This window comes from Manacus candei, unplaced genomic scaffold (assembly GCF_025592945.1).
Source record: "Manacus candei isolate 608988 ecotype Guabito, Panama unplaced genomic scaffold, ASM2559294v1 h1tg000088l, whole genome shotgun sequence".
Lineage (NCBI taxonomy): Eukaryota > Metazoa > Chordata > Aves > Passeriformes > Pipridae > Manacus > Manacus candei.
This window is the reverse complement of record NW_026138136.1, coordinates 9,634,251-9,654,809: the sequence shown is the minus strand read 5'-3', so window position 1 is coordinate 9,654,809 and position 20,559 is coordinate 9,634,251. Positions and strand designations below refer to the sequence as shown.

Here is a 20,559-nt window from a genome sequence, read left to right as displayed (position 1 = left end):
CTCACAAAAAAAGCTCCTTGTTCCTTCTACCTTCATCTGGAGGCTCTGAAACTGTACTTATAAATGTACTGTAAGAACAGAGAACAGTCATTCATATCCTAGATATACATTTAAATTAATTCCTCTTTCTGTATTATATTTTAAAGGCACTGTGCAAAACCCTCTCTAGTCCCCTCCTGTATGTTGAAATAAATTTCTCTGTGTTTGTTAGTTGGTTTGATATTGCTGTGACCAAGCATGGTCTAGTGAACATGGACTTGGAATTACATAAATTGCCAAACAGCACCCATTTTTCTTATCTGCTCACAACACATGGTTTGTTGTAGGGAGATTTTTCTGGGGACTTGGAAAATGGAAAGGTGATGTTAGAGAATGACCGCTGTAATCTAATGGTCTGAATTTTGTTCTACAGCTTGATGACTGCACCCTGCAATTGTCTCACAATGGTACCTATCTGGATCTAGAATCCACCCTAGCAGAACAAAGAGATGAATTAGAAGGCTTCCAGGAGGATGCTGGGTAAGTAAATATTTACTAAATTTAGATAAATAAGCACTGAGGTTTCAGGAGAGTGTGTTCAGATCAGCATAGGAACAGAAAAGATAAAATGATAAAGATCTTTGTATGCCCATATGTCTGCCCATATGTATGAATAATAATTTTATACTACTCTATCTATGTTCACTCTTACAGTTTGTCCAAAAGAAGATAGCATACTGTAGAGAAATCTATAATATGCATGTCTTCCATAGTCATAAAGTCAATTTCTTTGTGCCTTGATATTTAAGTCCTCCATTTATATTTTTGAAGAAAAGTCTTGTATTGATTTCTTTTTTTTATTCCTGGAATTGATTTACCCAGCCCCGGGAATGGGGGTGCGTGTTGTTTTTGAATATTCTCCTCTCTTGCTTTTTTTTATTTAATGATTGCTCGCCCACATGGATTGCTATGACACAGCTTTCCATAATAATCTGAGAACTGAAAGTGAAAGCAAAAGTTAGCTTCAGTGTGTGTTTTTATGAATGCATATATACAATTTGCTTTTTTGAAGAATTTTCTTTTTCTTGACCTGTCTGGTGGTAGTCTTGGTTAAGATATAAAATGAACAGACAGTCTGGATCTATTTTTGTCTTGCTGGTTACTATATTGGACTGGATAGTTGGAATTATTTTATAGGTGTGTTTGGCGTAGACCTCACACATGTGAGTAATGTAGCTGCTCCAGAAGGAAATTCATAAAATCATAGAATCACAGAATATGCTGAATTGGAAGGGACCTATCAGAATCATTGAGTCCAACTTCTGACCTTGCGCAGAACAACCCCAGAATCACACCATGTGTCTGAGAGTGTTATCTAAATGCTTCTTGAACTCAGATAGGCTTGATGCTGTGACCACTTCCCTGGGGAGCCTGTTCCAGTGTCCAAACACCCTCTGGGTGAAAAACTTTTTCTTGATAATTAACTGCATTTTGAATTGTCAGGGCTTGTTAATAGTAAGACACGCAGTTCTTTTGCTTATACTGGTTTATCTACTTTTTCTGGTAGCTGTCTTGCCTTTGATGAATAATTCTTACAAATTTAAACTGTGTCTTGGAAGATTGTTTTATGTGGAGAAGAATTTTAAATAATATGTTACAAATATTCACGTGTGTGCATTTGTTCATGTCTTATTCACACATACCAGTTAGAGGCATGTTTTTATAACCATTGGAAGAGGAAAACTGTTCTGTTAGAAACCAGTTAGAAGAGAGTTCTTCAATAGAAAGGTAGGCAATACAAACTGAACTGAGCCTCCTTTCCCATGCAATAGGAGTGTTGAGTGTAGAAGTTGATCTAGTCCCCAGTTTTATACAGAGGTGGTAAAAATCGCTGCAAAGAACAGCAAGTTCTTATTTCCAGCTAACTTTATAATGAACTCAAAGCAAATAAGATGAAGGAAGAATTTTGATGGGATTTGATTTTTTTGGTAGCAATATGTCTGAGTTTAAGGCATATTTCTTTTCCTACCATTGGTGTCTCTGATAATTCTAGTAATTTTTAACTTCATTACTTTTGACACCCCACAGTAGCAATTTGGCACCACCAAGCAATTTGGCAAGTGAGAGACCACTTGGTGCTTTTCCTGCTAGACTTTGCACCTGAAATGGCAAGCTACCATTCACCTTGTTTTATTTTTATGCTTCTGTTGGGCATATGAAGTCAATGATAGGAATTGTTCCTGAAACATGACTTTCATTTTCTCTGTGGTGGCTATCCTAGGAAAAAAAGAAACAAAACGTAAAACTAACTGTGCTGCTTGGAGTTGCATGTCTACTGTGTTGTTTTGAGCTAAAAAATCAGGATATACTTTTATGTACATGTGTGCACAAGCCTCCTCTTAATTGTACAATCTGTTGTCATTTGAGTAATTGCTTCTTCCGATGGCTTGTCCTGCTGAGTAATGTGAAGTCTGCCATGAGATCCTTCATTCCTATGCAAGGATGAATAAGGAGATATGAAACTGTGTGCCACAAAGGTGCATAACAAAAGCATGGGCTACAAATTATTATTTTAATTATCTTTTGAAATTAGTTTTGTGAGATGAAAGAGAACAACTGTTGTGTCTTGTTGTCATGTATGTAGCCCTCATCTTCACTGGTCTTTACCCTACTCTCTGAAGTTGTCCCTCTCCTTGGTAATTGTGGGTCAATAGGATGTGCTGTGTTTTGGCTACCTGCTTTAGATGCAACACCAGGACAGGATGTGTTAGATGCTGCCATTACAGTGGTTGTGAACCATCTTTCTGTGGTGTCTTCCCACTACAGTCCTCCTTCAGACCCTACTTTCTTACCTTTGTAATAAATTACATAGGCGGGGGGAGTTCCAAAGGTTGAAGTGGTGAAAATGGAAGGAAGGAAGAATGAAAGGGGTGTTGGGAAGTAAATCAGCAAGTGAAACACACAGGAGCACAAAAAGACGTGTCCTGCTGCAGAGGGAAGAGGGGAAGATTGCCCAGGGGAGATGCTACCTTCAGCACCTTTCCTGAGGTGCTTGTAGGTACAAGTGGTATATTTGCCATGAATAATTCCAGCTTGTGCTAACCCAGCAGTACAGGGGTTAAGCTTTAACCTGATGGTTGTGAGGTTAACTTGAGGTTGAGGGTGTTTGGTTCTATCTCCCTGACATGCACACACCTGGTAAGTTGCATGTTGGAGCCCTGCAATCCTAGGGCTTTGCTCTGCTACTGTGGGACGTGGGTCAGTGAAGTACAAAACCTTGCATTTAGGAGTAATTGGCTAAGGACAAGCAAGTACTGGTCAGGCAGAAAATGAAGAAAGGATGGCACCTGACTTGTCAGCAGCATGGAGGAAAGGATCAGACATTTTTGGGAACTGTGAGCTCAAAACAAATCAGTGATTATGATGCTGTGAAAAAGGTATGGGATCATCCTAGGGTGTAAAGTGGGAATTTATCTGCTGAAGTGCAATGAACTTGGTGTTGTCAGTACTGGTGAAGATTCAACTGGATTTCTGCATCCCATTTTTGCCCACATTTTTTGAGAGAAGAAAAAAGAAACAAGAACCACCTGAACTTTATTTGTGACTTAGTAACATCATTACTTCAGGGTAAATGCAACTCATGCGATGTTATTCAGAAAAATTGAATATTCTAGACATAGGGTAACAAATGCAGTCAGTAATGTCTTTCTCTATCCTATGTTTCTAGCAACCTAAACTCCATAAACTCCATTTTTGGGCCTTGCAGTTCTGAGACTAAAGTGCTGAGCTGGAGGGTTCCTGGACTGGAGCTTCTGGCTGCAGACCTTGGGAGCTTAGCAGCAACATGCTGTCTGGGAGGGACTGGCTGCAGAAACCACTTAGTCTCTCTCTTTTTCTGTCTGGGTCATTTCAAGGTCCTGCTCTTAATCTTCAAAGCTTTTAATTTTCTGAGATTAGGCTACCTCAGGACCTGCCTTTCTGCCATACTGAAGCTGCTGTGTTCATCAGGATCACTGAAGCTTGCTGAATTCTGAGTGAAGGCTTTAGTAGCTGGATATTCATGGCATTTTTAAAATTTTAGAACCTCAGCTGTGGAAACTCCTATTCAGAGTGACAGGAATGTCCTGCAATCTGGCTGTTTTCAGCATCTTTTTTGCCAAAAGTTCCTGTTTGCCCAGGGAAAAATGATTAAGATATTTATTTATTTTTTAAACACTGTTGAAAGGAGACTTATGAGTAAAACAAAACAAGCAGAAAACACATTCTTAAAAAATTGTATTGGTTTGAGAGGCTGCAGGTATTTATTTTCTCTGTGAAGGATTAGATGAGCATAGTGAAAAACATGGATTTTTCTTCAAAAGGAAAGAAAAGGATGGTGGCAATTAGACTGGAGGTTTATAATGTGTATCTGTAAATAACCGGTATAAGAAACACATGTGCTCATGCAATTTCAAATGAATTACCTTCTGTTACTGAATATAGTGAAAAGAGGCATTTGGTAGTTGCCCTCCACTCCAGCAGAATCTAAACTTCTGTTTAGGGAAGGAGAAAACCCAACACACATGCTCCCACAGCCTGTAGAGCTAATTCTGAGAATAAAATGGATGGGGATGGGACTGCTTTTGTGATTCCACAACTTTAGCGCTGCCATTTGCGCCCTTGGGAATAGCTGTGGGATTCAGGAGAATCAGATCATTTTTGTATGAGGGTTGTTTTTGGGATAGTCGGGAGGTGGCCAAATAATGAGGCTGGTCCTGCGGAAGATATTGCAATCAGAGAAAGGGTCAGTAAGAGGGTGTAGGAAAACTGGCTTTCTGTTCAAGGAATGGTTAGTTTGCTTGTTGGGTTGGCTAGTTGTGTTTTTTTATCCACTTCCTTCCAACACAAGTTACTCTGTGGATGCTTAATTGTGGAGGTAGTTTAGATGGGCTGGCTTTCAAGGTGTTTGCTAAGGTGTCCATGACAAGTAGGTCCTTTCCTTTGTGTTTCCTTGTGATTGTACACTGCAAGCAAGAATTGTAAAGAGGTTGATGCATTTAAATTACCATGGAATTGCTTAAGTTCTTTTTATGGACGTGCCTTAACAGGCCCTAAAAGTAGCCCAAAAGGTAACACGGTCCTAAACCGCAGAACACAAGTTTCTTCAGACAGTGTGCTGTGAGCAATGGAGATTTCCTCAGGGAATATGTTTTCAAGACTTATGTTCAGCAGAAAGATAGTTTTAAAAAACTTTTCACAAATCACTTCAGCACTAATGTTTTTGCATTCCTTCTAGATGCCCTATCTCAAACCATTTTGACTGGTGAGCCGCATTTAAGTTGGATGACAGACTTTTTCCCTCTTGCTGCTGCTGTTCATTCTGGGCTTGATTCAGAATGTTGAAGGCAATGGAGTCTGGCATTGATCTCTGATATTCTTTTCCTGCTTATGTACTGTGGGGTTTTTTTGCCCGCTTAGACTTTGCAAATAGCACAGTTGTGAACATGAAAACTTTTTGTCATTTGTTTATATAAGGAAGCTGGGGATGCATTTGAACGTTAATTTGGTTTTTTGTCTAACAAAAATGGTATGGCTCATTTCTTGAAGCAGTGCTGCAAACTAGCATAGATTCTATGCTGATTTTGTATCAGTTTGAACAGAGTGTATTTGTGTTTGTTCACTGTTGGAAAACACTTTCAATTTATGATAGATTTCTCTTCATATTTTGTCTAGATGTCATTTCCATAATGTTTCTCAGTTCCAACAGAAAGAAAAATAAGGGAGTGCCTGTGGAAGACTGTCATTGTATTGCTACAAACAGTAGAGACTGCCACTGCTTATTGAAATTATTTACTCATGTTGTGAAGAATGTATTTGTCCACCCAAATATTTTGATTTGTGTCATATTTAGTTCTTAGTTTGACCAAATACTCAAGCTGAAAAGTGGCTGGTCACAATAAAAAGCATGCAGCAAAGCCAGGAAAAAATCCCACAACCAAACCAACCCTCAAACCAAAAACCAGAGCCGAGAGGTTATGGTAGTTTTTGGAGAGTATAAGACTTTCTACAAGGTAGCAGTATTTCAGTCTATCATGTATCAGATTACACTGTTGAACCACATTTTGAAGTTAGCGTAGCTAAAACTTTACTGTTACAGAATAAATGGCTGTAAAGATTAAGATTTCACATTTCTAATGAAATACATTGTTTTTCTGCATGACTAAGTTGATGCTTTTTTAATACCCTCACAAAGTTGGTGGAAAATAGCTATTACTACCTATGTTTTCAAAACTTTATGCAGCTTTTTAACTTCTTAATTTTTAATCCTAATAAAATGCCTTTCTTTATAAAAGAAAAAAATTAGATAGAATGTTCAAACTAATCTTTAGGTGGAACTGTAGAAATTTGTTTTCGTAGTTATTTTGCAGTAACCCTTGACAGCAAAATGAAATAAAATTACAGGTCTGTTATATTGTCTTTAACCCAAGACAAGGTTTCCCATCTAGAGAACAATAGACAAGCATTGTCTCTGAGCATTCACACTTCCAGAGCATGTAATCAAAATAATTACACAAATGTGCATATATTTTGTAGGCCTGACAAATGAGACATGTGGCTTTGAAGGATGTGCTCTGAAAGTAAGATGGAGGCAATTAACAGTTTAAAGTTCTACCTTGGCAATTTTTGATCAGTTATCAGATAAGGATTTCTTGTCAGTGGATCTGCTTGGCACAATATCTTGTGCAGAAATGGTTGTTGAATTAAGGTTTCTTGCTTGTCATTAAATGCTTCTTCTTTTGTAGTTGAAGAATGAATACTGATGTGTGAATGTAAAATGTATTTAGAAAACAAGCATCTGCATGTATAGTAGCAAACTTCAATAAATTCTACTGCAGACCATGGCTTGTTTTCTCACGTAGTTTCAGCTTTAAAGCTGCCTTGATGGTGTAGAAGTAAATCTCTTCTGCATATATTTAGGTTGGAGACTGCAAGCCACTTTTCTCACATGAAAAGACACAAGATGTAAGATCCATGGGCTTGTGAAAAGAACCTGTGATCCCCTGTTTTGGTTGACTGTCCAGCAGGGAGCTGGAGTGTGACAGTAAGAGCAGAAATTACAGGCATCACAACTATCTCTGGTGTGTAGTTGAAATCTGGGAGTGTAAAATGGGGGTGCAGTCTGTACACCTTACAGATTCATTCCGGTCTAGATGGATAACCTTCAGGCAAATAGCATACAAAAAAAAGTGGTAATACTGAATAGTCTTAACTTTGATATGCTGAACATGTCCTTCAAAGGGAAGCAGAGTTGGTTTTGCCTTTCTCCAAGTGCTGCAGTCTTCAAAACTGTACCACACTCCATCCAACTGAGGAGCCAGCATCCGTAGTAGCGCCTTCCTTGGCTTGGGCAAGGAGGCTTCACGAGTTCTTTCTGCTCTGCGTGGTTTTGGTTTGAGGGAGCAGCAGCCTGGAATTGGTAGACCTGACTGGGGCAGGTCATGGGCAGCTCTTGGAGTTGACACTTGTGAAATGTGAAGGGACATAGTCCTCTTAACCCATGTGCTGAATTGTTCCTGTGGTCTGGTTTTGTCCTATGGGTTCGGGTTTTTTGTGGGTCGTTTTCTTTTTGTGAACATGTTTTCCTGTTGAGTTTTTTTTTGAGAACTTGACTCATGATTTTACAGCTTTTGTTTGCCAATGCTGTAACAGCTGTGTCTATTTTGCTCCCACTTTGCCCCAGAGTTTACTCAGACATCTCTGTTGTTGAGGGAAAAATCTACCTCTGTACCAAGGTTCCTGTGGAAACGTTTGAAGATCTGCTATTTTTGAATTTTAGTGATTACTACTGGCAAATGAATGCAATAAGAGTGCTTTTCTTCAAAAATCATTTCCATTGCAAACTGTATTGCAAAAATACTGTTGTGCTTAGCTCTCTCCCAGGCTGTTACATACCAAATAAAGTGCCAAACCAAAAAGCGTGTGAATAATTCTTACAGTTTTTCCTTGGACAACTTTTTTAAAGATAGCCTAATTTGGCATTCAGGTTTACATGTGAAAATAGCTGAGAAGTCCAGTATTTTATGGTGGAAACTTAAATAAAAACAGCTTATGGAAACAGCTGATGCCAGATGTTCTATTTAAAACCATTTAATTTTATTAACATTGAAGCTCCTTAATAGCTATATTTGCACTCTGCCCTCCTCCTCGATGACGAGGCTATAAGCTAAGTGAGCAGCTCTCGAGGCTTGGAAATGTGTTTCTCTTCAATTTGTGAGGAGGAAATCCCTTTCTCTCTCCATAAACAGATCGTCTGCAGGGCTTCAGGTAGGGCTGCCAGAAAGCACTATAGGACTATTCTGAACTCAACCCCAGTGGCAAGTAAAACCATTGATTTGAGAATCCAAACGTGGGACAGCAACAGCATCATGTGCACTCACTGTCTGCTGGTGCAAACTGTTATAGTAGCAGTGCAATTGCCTAGAGCATGTGGGCAGCTGGGTGAGTTTGTGCTGGGTAATTAGTAAAAGCTGTGAATTAGCTACACTTCCTATTCCATGGCAACTATTCCTGTGCCTGCTCCTGCCCTGTGGTAATCACAGGGGAGATTCGTGTAACTCACACTCTGTTTTACCCTATGGGAATTCATTTGTCTATGTGCTTGGTGTGTGGGGCGTGTTTGTTTTACCAACAACTACTAAGGTGGTAATCCGCTTCTGATAAAATTGTCTCCAGTATAACCTCCGGTTGTGAGCTAACAGCTTAAACCACTGCAAATCTGTGACTAGCCCAGGATCTCCGGTAATGAAGCTGTGAAAACTGGTGACTACTGCCAGGGTTAAGACCACAGCAAAATAGAAATTTATTTCACGTTTACTGCTCTGTAATTGTGCTCACTAGCAAAAGCCTTGATGGCCCAGCAATAAATGTAAAGCCCATTTCCGGAGTGGAATTAATATGGAGAAGTAAGTGGCCTGAGGGCAGTGTTTTATATTTAAGAATTTGTATGTCAAGTTACAAAGAAACCCTTGCCAAATATGATGCTATTGGAAAACTTCCAAAAAGCAGAAAGAAACACAAAGTAGTATGTTAATCAGTGCAAAGTAGACTTCATGTGCTTACATACACATATGCATGTTCTACTGCAAAGTAGGACAGCTTTAAAATAGTTCTTGCTGAGTCTGGTTAAATTAATTACATTCTGAGAAAGTGTAAATGGCCATTTAAGCCAGTAGGACATTGCTTTGAAATGTGTTGGGTCACTTTTGACAATATTTTCTTCAGTTTGTTATCTAATCATCAATTACACTGGAAAATCATAAAAATAGGGTTTTTTTCCTTAAGGTAATAGAGAGCAATTTCTAGTAGAAGGGAAACATTGATGAAAATTTATTAAAACTATTTTTTACAAACTAAGTCAGTTTTTTGCTCATTTTAATTTTGAAATAAAATTAGATCTCTCCCTTTCTTCTGCAAGTCAGCATTAGGTCAGGTAGCAGGGTCGTTTGTGAGAATGAAAATTATTATGCAGGTGCTGTTTGCCTCTGCTCTGCAACTATGGAACTTCTAATGAAGTTGGTCACAGAATCACGGAATGGGTCAGGTTGGAAGGGACCACAGGGGATCATCTGGTCCAACCTCCCTGCTCAAGCAGGGTCATCCTAGAGCACATTGCACAGGATTGTGTCCAGTTGTTTTTTGAGTATCTCCAGTGAGGGAGACTCCACAACCTCACTGGGCAACCTATTCCAGTTCTTGGTCACCCACACAGGAAGGAAGTTCTTCCTCGTGTTCAGGTGAAACTTCCTCTGCGTCAGTTTCTGCCCTTTGCCTCTTGTCCTATTGGCTGTCACCACCGAGAAGAGCCTCGATCCATCCTCTGGACACCCTTCCTTCAGATACTTATGGACATTGATGAAGTTCCCTTTCGGTTATCTCTTCTCAAGGCTGAACAGGCCCACGTCCCTCAGCCTTACCTCATAAGAGATGCTTCAATTCGTTAATCATCTTTATAGGTCTCCAGTGGACTCGCTCCAGGAGCTCCCTGTCTCTCTTGTACTGAGGAGCCCAGCACTGGACACAGCACTATAGACATGGCCTTACTAGGGCTGATTAGAGGGGCAGGATCGCCTCCCTTGACCTGCTGGCATTGCTCTTCCTAATGCACCCAGATCACCCAAAGTGGTCTGGGACTTTTTTCTCCTGGAACCAAAACTGTGAGTCTGACAGTGTGGCTGGGAGCACTAGAGGGACTCTTTTTGCCTGAAGAGGTGGAAGCATCAAGTGACTCAGTTGCAGGGAGGTTATTTTACTTTCCTCCTTGTCCCATAGGTTCTCAGCTCTTCTAATATATTTTTTTTTTCAAAAATCCTGCTTTTTGAAAGGCATCTGTTTTGCCAAGTGTGAAAAGGTTTTAAATTAAATTTCTGATGTAGCATGAACTTCAGAGTACAGGTGGTAGCAAAACCACATGACCAGAAATTACCTGGTGTAAAGATTCCCGGGAGGAATGTGCAGCCAGAGCTTGAGAGCCACTGACAGCAGTGGGAAATATATAACCTAAGAACTGAAAAGCATTGGTTAAGTGATATGTCTCTGTGCAAGAATATGATGCAAGGTTGACAAGAAGTGTAGAAACAATGTTTTTGGTTTTGTTTTAACCAGAAGCAATATTACTGTTGAAAGAGCAACACTTGCCAATTCATACATTTTGTGTTTTCTTAATACAAAAATATAAGATACAGCTCTAACTGCTCATGCTATGAGTGTTTCACTAAATAACACTGAAAACAGTTATATAGGGGTTGAGCTTTGGGGGTGATAGGACATAGATTTGTTCATGAATAAGAACAGCTCTTGAAAAATGGTCAATTTTCTGACTGTGAAGGCAGTAGTCAGCCCTCAAATATTTGAGGGTCTGTTAGAAGGTTTTTGTTTTAATATGTAGAAATAGAGCCATTAACAACTGAGAAATAACCAGCATGATGATTCAGAAATTAGGAAGAGAAGGTGGGGAGGGGATTCTCACTTTCCAGCTTGTGAGGTTTGCTTGCACATAAACTACTAAAAAGGACAAATGGAACAAATGTTCCCCCATTCTGAACTTCCTGCATTTCACAGTGTGTAAAACTGATTCATTGTCTTTTGGCAAAAATCATTGCCTTGTGGTGAGGTACGCAGAAGACTCCACCCAGACCTTTACTGACACATATTCAAAGTACATTAGTAATAAATAATTTGGTGCTATTCATGTCGCTTATAATGCATACTTGGTGAATCTCTTGAATGTTTCCCTTGATGCTTTTGAGTTTCTCATTTTCTTCCCCTTTCTCCTTCTATCCTATTTTGTTTCTGTTTAAAAAGAGGTAAAAATAAGAAAAATGGCAACCCTGCCTAGGGAGACATAAAAACCCAGCACCTTGTAGTGACCAAAGTAACCTTTAGGTAGTCCTTATTTCCTATCTTTGGCTGCCCAGTTTTTGTTTGGGGAATATGCTGTTGAGATTGTTTCTATGTGGATTAGTAAAATTTTAAGTTAAACTTTCATGTTTTGTTTTTTTTAATGAAGAGTGAACAGACATCTGAATAGTCGTTGTTTACCTATTTTCGTCCACTCTTGTCACACGATTGTTACTTTAGTAAATGTGTCACGATCCATGAATACTCTGAATAAAACCACTATGCTAAATAATTAGATGACTTGCAAGTGTATTGCAAGAACAGGATGCAGACACATTCTGACTTCATGCTAAGTTTTTAGATGGAAAAACTTAGGTAAGAGACAAAAGTCCACTGACTTCTTATGAGGAGGAGTGTATGTGTTTGCCTTCAGCTGCCTGTCATGTACCAGAATAGATTACTAGTGCTGTCATTCATTTGAAGCATATTGGAAGTGAATCTTAGCATTTAAAAGACTTCTTTTTAATTATTGACTTTTTTTCCTGAGCTCCTTTGTTTCCATTATTCAATGGGAATAACATGAGCTTGTACATGACAGTTAGATCTTTGGATAATAATCACCAAAAACTTCAAAAAGGTTATTTGTTTGGGTAAGATTTGCGGATGAGTTTCAGAGAGATTCTTAATTCCTCTCTGCATGCACATGTGTGCACTCTCTCGCTTTCAAAAGACTTGGCTTTTATACAACTTTTTTTTTAAAGTGTCAGAATTTTTTTTTTCCATCTCTTGAATCTGCAGTTGAATGGAGAAGCATATCATAGTGAAACTGCAGTCAAACCATATCTTAACAGCTTTGAAATCAAAGCCTAGAATTTATGCTGTCTGATTAATAGCAGTTTAAGAAACACTTTCCTTATTGTGTGTGTGCTGGCTTGAAGATCTTTTTCAGGGAGAACCTGATAGATTCAAGTGCTTGAACTCTGGCAAAAATTTCATCCTTTATGCATTCAACAAGGAACAGTTTGTTTTCCACTGCTGATGTGGAGTACCTTAAACTGTGAAGCAGCTGACTGTGAAGCAATACCCCAATACAGAAGCATTTTCCACTCCCTGAAAGGTGTGTGCAAGTGAAGATGAAAATGCATGGGTTCTGAAATAAAAATGTGAAAGACCTTTGCAAGAATAATGTACTCTAGACTAGAGTATGTCTGTTGCCACACACTTGCTTCTGGTAGCATAGTATTGTCCGGTTTTCTTTTGTGGGAGTCAGTGATTCCTTCTTAAGTGTAGGAATTTTTGTTGGATGCTGTTCTCATTAAGCTACTCCTCTTGGAAAATGTGAATGTGATTATTGGAGATGGTTAATGGTCCATGAAGAAACCTGAGTGCTATGAGAGGCTGTAACAAAATGTGAAGCATGTGTTAAGTGTGTGTACTTTCAAAGCAGCATCTATGTTAGATAGGTTTTCATAATGGTTAGATTGTTACATCAGGCAGAATTAGGTGCAGAATTGTTATAAGGTAAGTTGTCAGGTTAGGCTGGTGTTAAATGCTGTCCAAGTCTGGAAATATTTTCAGCATTGCTAAGTTAAGGTAAGTTTTCATCCAGCCTCTTCTCTCTTTGCAGTAAAGAGGCAACAGCCCATGGTGTTAGTTTAGCTTGGTACAGTAATCTGTTGTGTTTGCTTTGGTAGTGGTTGCAAAGGATGATGAAAAAGTCATCTAATTATTTCAAGAGATGCTTGGGACCAGGTTAATGTATGCCTGGCTGATCTGACACCACCTGGTTCAGAGCTGGCTTCGCTGTGAGCGATTGACTGATATTGCACCTAATAGCAGTGTAAAAAACTAAATATGGGGGAAGTTGGAGGCTGGGGGAGCAGGAAACCTTCCCATCTAATAACAGTTGAATATACAAGGTACCTATACTGTTTGCCAGCATATGATTTCACCTTTATTTTCCCAGATTTGGTGAAACTTAAGAGGGTAAACCTTATCTAACCTGTGGATTTTTATGTGGAGTTTCATGAGTTACATGCTGGCTGCAACTGTGAACCAGTTGCTCTTTACAGTGTTCCACCAAAGTAGGATAAGGAAAGGGGTAAGCTGTGCTGTTAGCCCAGTGCAATGGGAACGATAAGGTCCATGCTCTGGACCTCAAGGCTTACAATCCCTTTGCTGCTATTACCAGTTTGAATTGAAACTTCTAGAATCCATTTTCCACCACATCTAGGCTGTCTTGCCAGAAACTTGAGTGGGATCTGAGGGAAAGCGTGCTTTTGTTAAAGTACCAAAACACATAAATGCACAAAGAAACTACTACAATTTTCAAGAGGTTTTGTGTAATTGTCCTTGCTAGCATAGCTAATGATTTTTCTCTCTGAGTTATCCTCAAGAATTATCCCTATCTACAGCTGACTGATAACACTAATCTGAATGGATGAAATCCCTGCTTGGAACAGAGTAAAATGAGAGTCGTGGGAATATGCTAGTTTAAAACTGTTCTGAGGGTAGGATATGATTGCTTATTGTAATCTAGTTATTTAAAAAAAACCCAAAAAACTAGAAACATCCCAAAAAGATGCATCACTCTTAGTTGCTGTGTTGCCATATGAATGTGTGTAGCACTTCATGAAAGATTCAGATCCACGTTTGCCTTTATGGGGTTAGGGGTTTTTTTTAATATTCTTTAAATTTTTCAGGAATAGAAGAATGTACAGACCCTAACAAACCCCCAAATAGACCTTAGACACTCTCTTATCTACATTAACTGAAAAGCTCCAAGTTGTTCATGAGCTAAAATTGTGGCTTCTAACAGTACCAGACTTTACTTCTGCTTGTGATAGCCTTTTGATAAATCAGATGTTTGCTACAGTTTTTTTTGAGCAAATACAATGAAGAATAGTAAATTTGCTTGACAGTCAACTATATTACTAGAGATTGTTATTAAACCCATTGCAATTTATCTGCTGGTGTGCAATCAAACTGTGGCTCTTTCCATGGTTGTCAAGTACTGCGTAGAAAGCAATAAGAGGAACCCAGAAGGATGTGGCACAGCCTTCTGTAGAATTAACATCCTTGATCTAGTGAATTTTTTTATTGAGTGATTAAGTAATCATTAAGAATATTTGAAAAATATTTTTCTCCTTTGGTTTTAAATGGTAAAATAATGTGTTTCCAGAAGCAGGAGATTGATTTAAAAGAGACTACATTTATTGAATTGAAATATCTAGGTCTTCCGAAAAATATTAGGAAGTCTGAATGGTTGCCTGCCCTGAAAGAAAGAAAACATTGAAATAGAAAATGTATGTTAATTGATGCATTCTCCTATTTTGCAAAGATGAGCTTTGACAGGGAAGTAATTGTGTTCTGCCTTGCTAATAATGCCAATGGATCTTAATTGTACAATTACATAAAAATCCAGTTTTTTATACCGGCAACTAAATTTTAGTGTAGAACTGAGGAGAAGGGATGTCAGTGTCCTAATAAAATAGGCTCTCTTAAAAATTCCTTACAAAGTTTCCTTGAAACATTAAGACGAAAATTGTGTTGGTGTTGGTTTCTTTTGATGTGTGGTTGGTTTGTTTTGATTTTTAAATTATTATCATTTTATTTAATAATATTTTTCCCCCTTTCTCCCTCAACACCATTCTCGGTATTTCTGTTCTGTTTGAGGAATTGCTTGGCTCCGACATAGGCTTTACTTCAAAACAAATAACTGTTTAAGACAGCCAATCGAGGTATTATTTTTAAAATGTCATTTAAATCACATATTGGACATGTATAATTGACTGAAACTATTTGTAATGTGGTACTTAAATAATTACAAAATAAAGCATTATATTGCATAAGACAGGCGCTCAGTGAGCTGTTGGCTTGTGTTTATTTACATTAATTTATTAGAGAAGTTGAATATAGAAAACGTTTTGTATCTTGGTGACTCCCAGGACTAGCAGTTAATCTTCTTGTGGTAGCAATTCTAATCTCAGTGTAGATTAACAGAATGCTATGTCAGCACAATATGTGAAATTTACCTACTCTACTGCTGCTAAATTGTATAGCTATTAACTGTTACTTCTTGGCATTTTTTAATAAATAGTTGCACTCACTAAAACCTATTCATTTTTTAAGAAGTCATGTCATTAAAACAACAAGCCTTAGTTAAGAATAGATTGCAGACTTTCTTACATGTCTAGATTTTGTTTTTAATAAATGAAACTTTTTTGTTGAAAATTCTTTTCTGCAGTGTATTTTTGAACCTATTTTTTTAATGCAAATTATCTGTCTGTCCCACCCTGGTATCAGGACAAACTTGCCTACAGACATACTTTTTGATGGTATTTTAATGCTATTTAGCCAGTACTTCATGAATCTGTGAAATCATGGATGGATTTCAAGGTACCCCCTTTTTTGGCATTTATTATTGTAAGATGCTTGCCATGAATTGGTGTGTGTATAATCACGGATGTAATAATTTTCAGTGATCTTCATTTTGCAGAAGTGTTATTCATGCGATGTGATAGTCGGAAGCATTCAGCAGGCAATTGCATAATTTTTGGTGGTTTGCATGTCACTGGTCTTATTATAATTAGCTTCTGTGTGGTATACGTGGTATGTCTTAAACCCATGAAATGCCTCTGTAGTGATGATCATAGTGCAGCCTGGGAAGGAGTGGGGAAATGCACCACTACAAGTGAGTCTTCATCTTAGTAATTTCTGGGGTTTGAATCATATTGATTTTGGTAGACTGGAAAGATTGCCAGTGTGACCAATGTGAGATAAGGACAGAAATAAATGTTTGTGAGAATTTTCTGTCTTATGAGGCACAACAGTTGGGACGATAGTGTAGAACAGAACTTGTAGAAGAGAGCTTGCTCAAAGTTTTGCTTTAAGTTTCAGGGGTCTTTGTAGGGAGGTGAGATAGAGGGAGAAGTAACACCACTGCTAAAGCTTGGAGAGCTACCAAAAAAAAAAGGTATTGTTTATATTGAGAAACATCATGAAACATCTTTAGAAAAGAGGGAAAGACTGAAATTGTAATGGAAGAATATGCTGCTGTGCAAACAGAAAAGACATTTGGCTTTTTTTACCCTCCCACCTTCCCTCAGGTGAGCAGGTTTTGCCGTGGAGACAAATGTCTTCACGCCAGTTTGCAGGTGTAGCTCCTAGAAATCAAGAACAGTGTTCTTGTCCAGATTGAAGAAGTGCAGCTAATATTAATTTGTCTGAAAAACAAAGGAGGTATGTAGCAGCTAATTAAAATGCTCATTCCATTTAATGGAATCTCAGTATGGAACTGAAAGCCAGAGTGAAGGAGGACTCAGTTTTGCCTCTTTGCATGGAAAACACAGGTATCTTTGTGCTTTAAAGACTGATTAGGCTGCATGAGCAGATCTGTGAAAGTGTCGTTAGCCTCTTGTTTGAACTTGCATTTTCTTTTAATGCTTGACTAAAGCTAGCATTAAAATATTTCTGCGAAAATTAAAATGTGCAGTCATCACTTGGTACTTGTCTAATACAGATTTCTAGAGAGGGGTTGTGGTGGGTTGACCTTGGCAAGCTTCTAGATGCCCACCCAACTGCTCTCTCACTCCCCATCCTCAACAGCAGGGAGGGAATAGAAGATGAAAAAACTCACTGAGTGAGATAAAGATGGGGAGACTGCTTGCCAATTGCTTTCATAGACAAAACAGACTCGACTTGAGGAAATTAATTTATGCCAAATTAAAATAGCAGTGGATTATGAGAAACAAATATATAATTTGTAATACCTTCCCTTACCTCCCACCCTTTTTTTCCTAGGCTCAACTTCATTGCTTCATTCCCAACTCCTCTACTTCCTCCCTACACCTTTATATATATTTCTTCTCTTCTGTTTTTAGGAGAGGCAAGAAGCACAGTATAATTCTGAGGACCCAGCTGTCGGTGAGAGTCCATGCCTGCATTGGTAAGTTAAGGTCCACGTGTCCAAAAGAGAAGAAATAAACAGAATTGATTTCCAAGAAGCAAATCTGGGGAGTATCAATCAGAGTTGCTGTGTTCCAAGTTGATGATAATGGCAAATAAATTGATTTTTTCTTTTTGTTCTGCTTGTTGTGTGCTGAAATTAGGTTGCATTAGTTACACTATCCTTAAAGCATGTTAAACATCCCAGGGAAATACAGTGTTTGACAGTGAAGTATAGTGTTTGACAGTGAAGTGTGATGGCTGGGAGGTGCTTTGGAGAATCTTTGATTATCTGTCTTGTCACAGTCTTTATGTGTGTCCAAAGAAGATTGTGTTCTGGATTGGGAAGGGGTTTTGAAGACTTGTTGGCTGATAGCTAACTAATGCATTTTAATAGCATGTAAAATTTATTACTTCACATCTTGCAGATTTTGGCTGCATATTTGTCATTATCAGTGTCAGTGTCTTAAAAACCCTGATTAAAACAATGCTGTCATGAGGAAAAGTGTGATGAAAGTCATAAAGGGTGTGTCAAAAGGGTTTAGGGTTGCGTGAACAGAGGTTGATGTACTGTGATGGGGTTAGTATGTTCTCCAGCGTGCTATGGAGCAGAGTGTTTCAGTGAGTGTTAGTGGCAAAGCTAATGTTCATGTTCTGATGATACTATGATATATGTTATGGGAGGCTGGTTTAAAAAAAAAAATAAATTCCTGTATGTCTGTGCCACAGTCACCTGTTTTGTTTTCAACAACAGTGTATTCAGCATTCTAATATATTTAACTTGTTGTTGCTCTTGCTTCAAGAGATGATAGCTGAAACCTTGAAATATAGGTATTTTCCTTAAAAGGAAGAGGAGAAAGTCAAAGTTTTGTGTCATTTCTGCGGTGACATTGCTGTTGGAGGCTTTAAATACAGCTAAACTTTTTTCCCCTGCCCCCAGGACGTGTTATGAAATGGCATTTCTGAAAATCTGAACTGAGCATAAGCAACCTACAGAATTCCTCAAATACCTCCCATTGAGAACGATCTCTAGGCTGCTTCATACAGGAACATTTTTCTCCTCTACTACCATTGACTTGAGGAAGTACAGTAGAGCAAGCCTACGTGTTAAGTGTTAGAGGAGGAACAGAGATGCTGCAAAGTCTAAGCTGATTTTATAAATGTGACTGAAATTAAGAACAGCTTGAAGAAGATTGTTCTTATTAGGTCTGGAAGTATATTTGGCAAAACAGACCAGTGCAGCAAGACAAGACTTGATATGTTTCCTGGATTGAGGTTTTATAAAAAGAATTTTCATGTAAATTTTTTTCTCCAGAGTGCAGCCATTGAGGAATTAGAGCACATCAGGTTCTGAGCTTCCACGTGTGATTGCACTGTCCTAATATTTTCATTCAAACTCAGTGTGGGCAATTAGGCATATTATTGTGCACGTATCTTAATTGTTCCTGTATGAAAGTGCATTCCCTTGTCAGGTGCTGTTACTCTCTGGCAGCAGTGATACATTCAGTGGTGAATGCGGAGGAAGCCAGGCTGCAAAATTTGAGTCCAGATTTCAAACTTCTAGAGAAGAGGTGTGTTTGGATATGGGTTTTTGGCTTGCTTCGTTATAGGCAGAAGAGCCAAATGCAAGTTCTGGTTCTAATTTCCATCCCCCCTGCTGAAGTTTAGATTTTTGGGGTAAGTTTTTGTTTCAGCCCATAGATTGATGTAGTGTAGTTTCTTCTCTCTTATTTTCTTTTCCATTTTTGCATATCAAACATGCCTTATTTTTTGGTATGGGATAGTTTGAAAGAGTCAGGGGACAACCTGTGTTTCTTAGTACTGGCCTTGTTTGGTGAGCTGTACTTGGCAGTTAAATGTGTCACAAAATAGTACGGTTGTTTCACTGGCACAGTAGGTACTACTTCTCTTCATTTTGCATGTGTGTACACATCCGCTGCCTATTAACATATCTTTTGAACTGTAAGCATTAGGTTTAGAGGTTAAAAGATGTGTTACATATTTGGGGTAGAAGCCAGGAGCTAGAGGAATCTGAGATGGTGTTATGTGGACTAAAGCTGTCTTGCTTTGGCTATTTTCTTGCAGTCTTTACAGTATGCTTGGAAAGCATTGTGGTTAGCAATGTTACTGACTCTGCAAAGTCCCCAGCAGATAGCTAGGGATGCTTTCTTAGAAGATGGGGTTTGTTATGTAGCCACCTTTCTGCACAGCTTCCTGTCATCTTTGCATTCAGGGTTTTACTTTGCTCTTAAGAGCTAAGAGGTATAAAGTAGTAGCTTTCCTGCCATAAACTTTCCCATTTGGCAGTTGGATCAATATTTTTTTCCTTCTTCCTAACTCACTGTACTTTTAAATTGTGAGAAATACAAAAGTGTTTGTATTCAGATGTCCAGATAAAGTTTTCCATCATTAGTGACTTCAGATCTCAAGGAATTTTCTGGGCTTTAGTGTCAGAGGATGTATTGACTACAGGCCAATATTTTCTAAGACTTGTGAAGACTTAGCAAGTCCCATGTCAGGTGGGGTGGTTTTTTGTTTTTTGATGTTTGGGGTTTTTGGCTGGGTTTTTTTGGTGGTTTGTTTGTTTTAAGCAGGACAGTGAAAGGATAATACTTAGTAACTTGAGTGCAAAAGTTGGTGGTAGTTTCTACCCTGTTGCATACCAGTCATTCTTAAACATCTCACTCATTTTAATGAATTAGTACTTTCTTTTTTTTCTCTCTATTTGAGTTCTTGTCTTATGTTCACACTAAGGACTTTCATCATGGAGGAAAAAAATTTCTTTTAAATACCTCTGTTTCTTTTCCCATTTTGGCTTCATCGTGATCGAATTATGAGGACTAATCAAGGCAGTAAATTTAAATGGGTTCAATACACACTTCAATATTTAGAATTTTTTTAATATCAAAAGAGTATTGCTGAAACCAGTTTTATTCAGAGAACATAATTAATTGAAAATTTTAGATGTATGTTTGTACCTGTTGATGTTCTAAGACCTTAGCAGAGGAATCATAGAATCATAGAATGGGTAGGGTTGGAAGGGACCTTAAAAATCATGTAGTTCCAACCCTCTGCCATGGACAGCAATGCCATCCACTAGATCAGGTTGCTCAGGGCCCCATCCAACCTGACCCTGAACATGTCCAGGGATGAGGCATCTACAGGCTCTCTGGGCAACCTGCTTCAGTGCCTTATCACCCTCACAGTAAAGAATTTCTTCCTAATATCTAATCTAAACCTAACTTCTTTCATTTTTAA

General features: G+C 38.5%; 1 protein-coding gene across 10 annotated transcripts in view; it reads left to right on the top strand.

Annotated features, from left to right (window-relative positions):
- Positions 1-20,559, top strand: part of FHOD3 (formin homology 2 domain containing 3) — a 385,259-nt gene that overhangs the window by 38,870 nt on the left and 325,830 nt on the right. For 9 of the 10 annotated variants that reach the window (XM_051812625.1, XM_051812624.1, XM_051812622.1 and 6 more), the window contains exons 2-3: positions 413-519; positions 17,238-17,302. In XM_051812625.1, the coding sequence (XP_051668585.1) occupies positions 413-519; positions 17,238-17,302 (172 nt within the window). Of the gene's footprint in view, positions 1-412; positions 520-12,864; positions 12,949-17,237; positions 17,303-20,559 lie in introns of those variants that run through there. The other variant, XM_051812620.1, reaches the window with a different exon arrangement.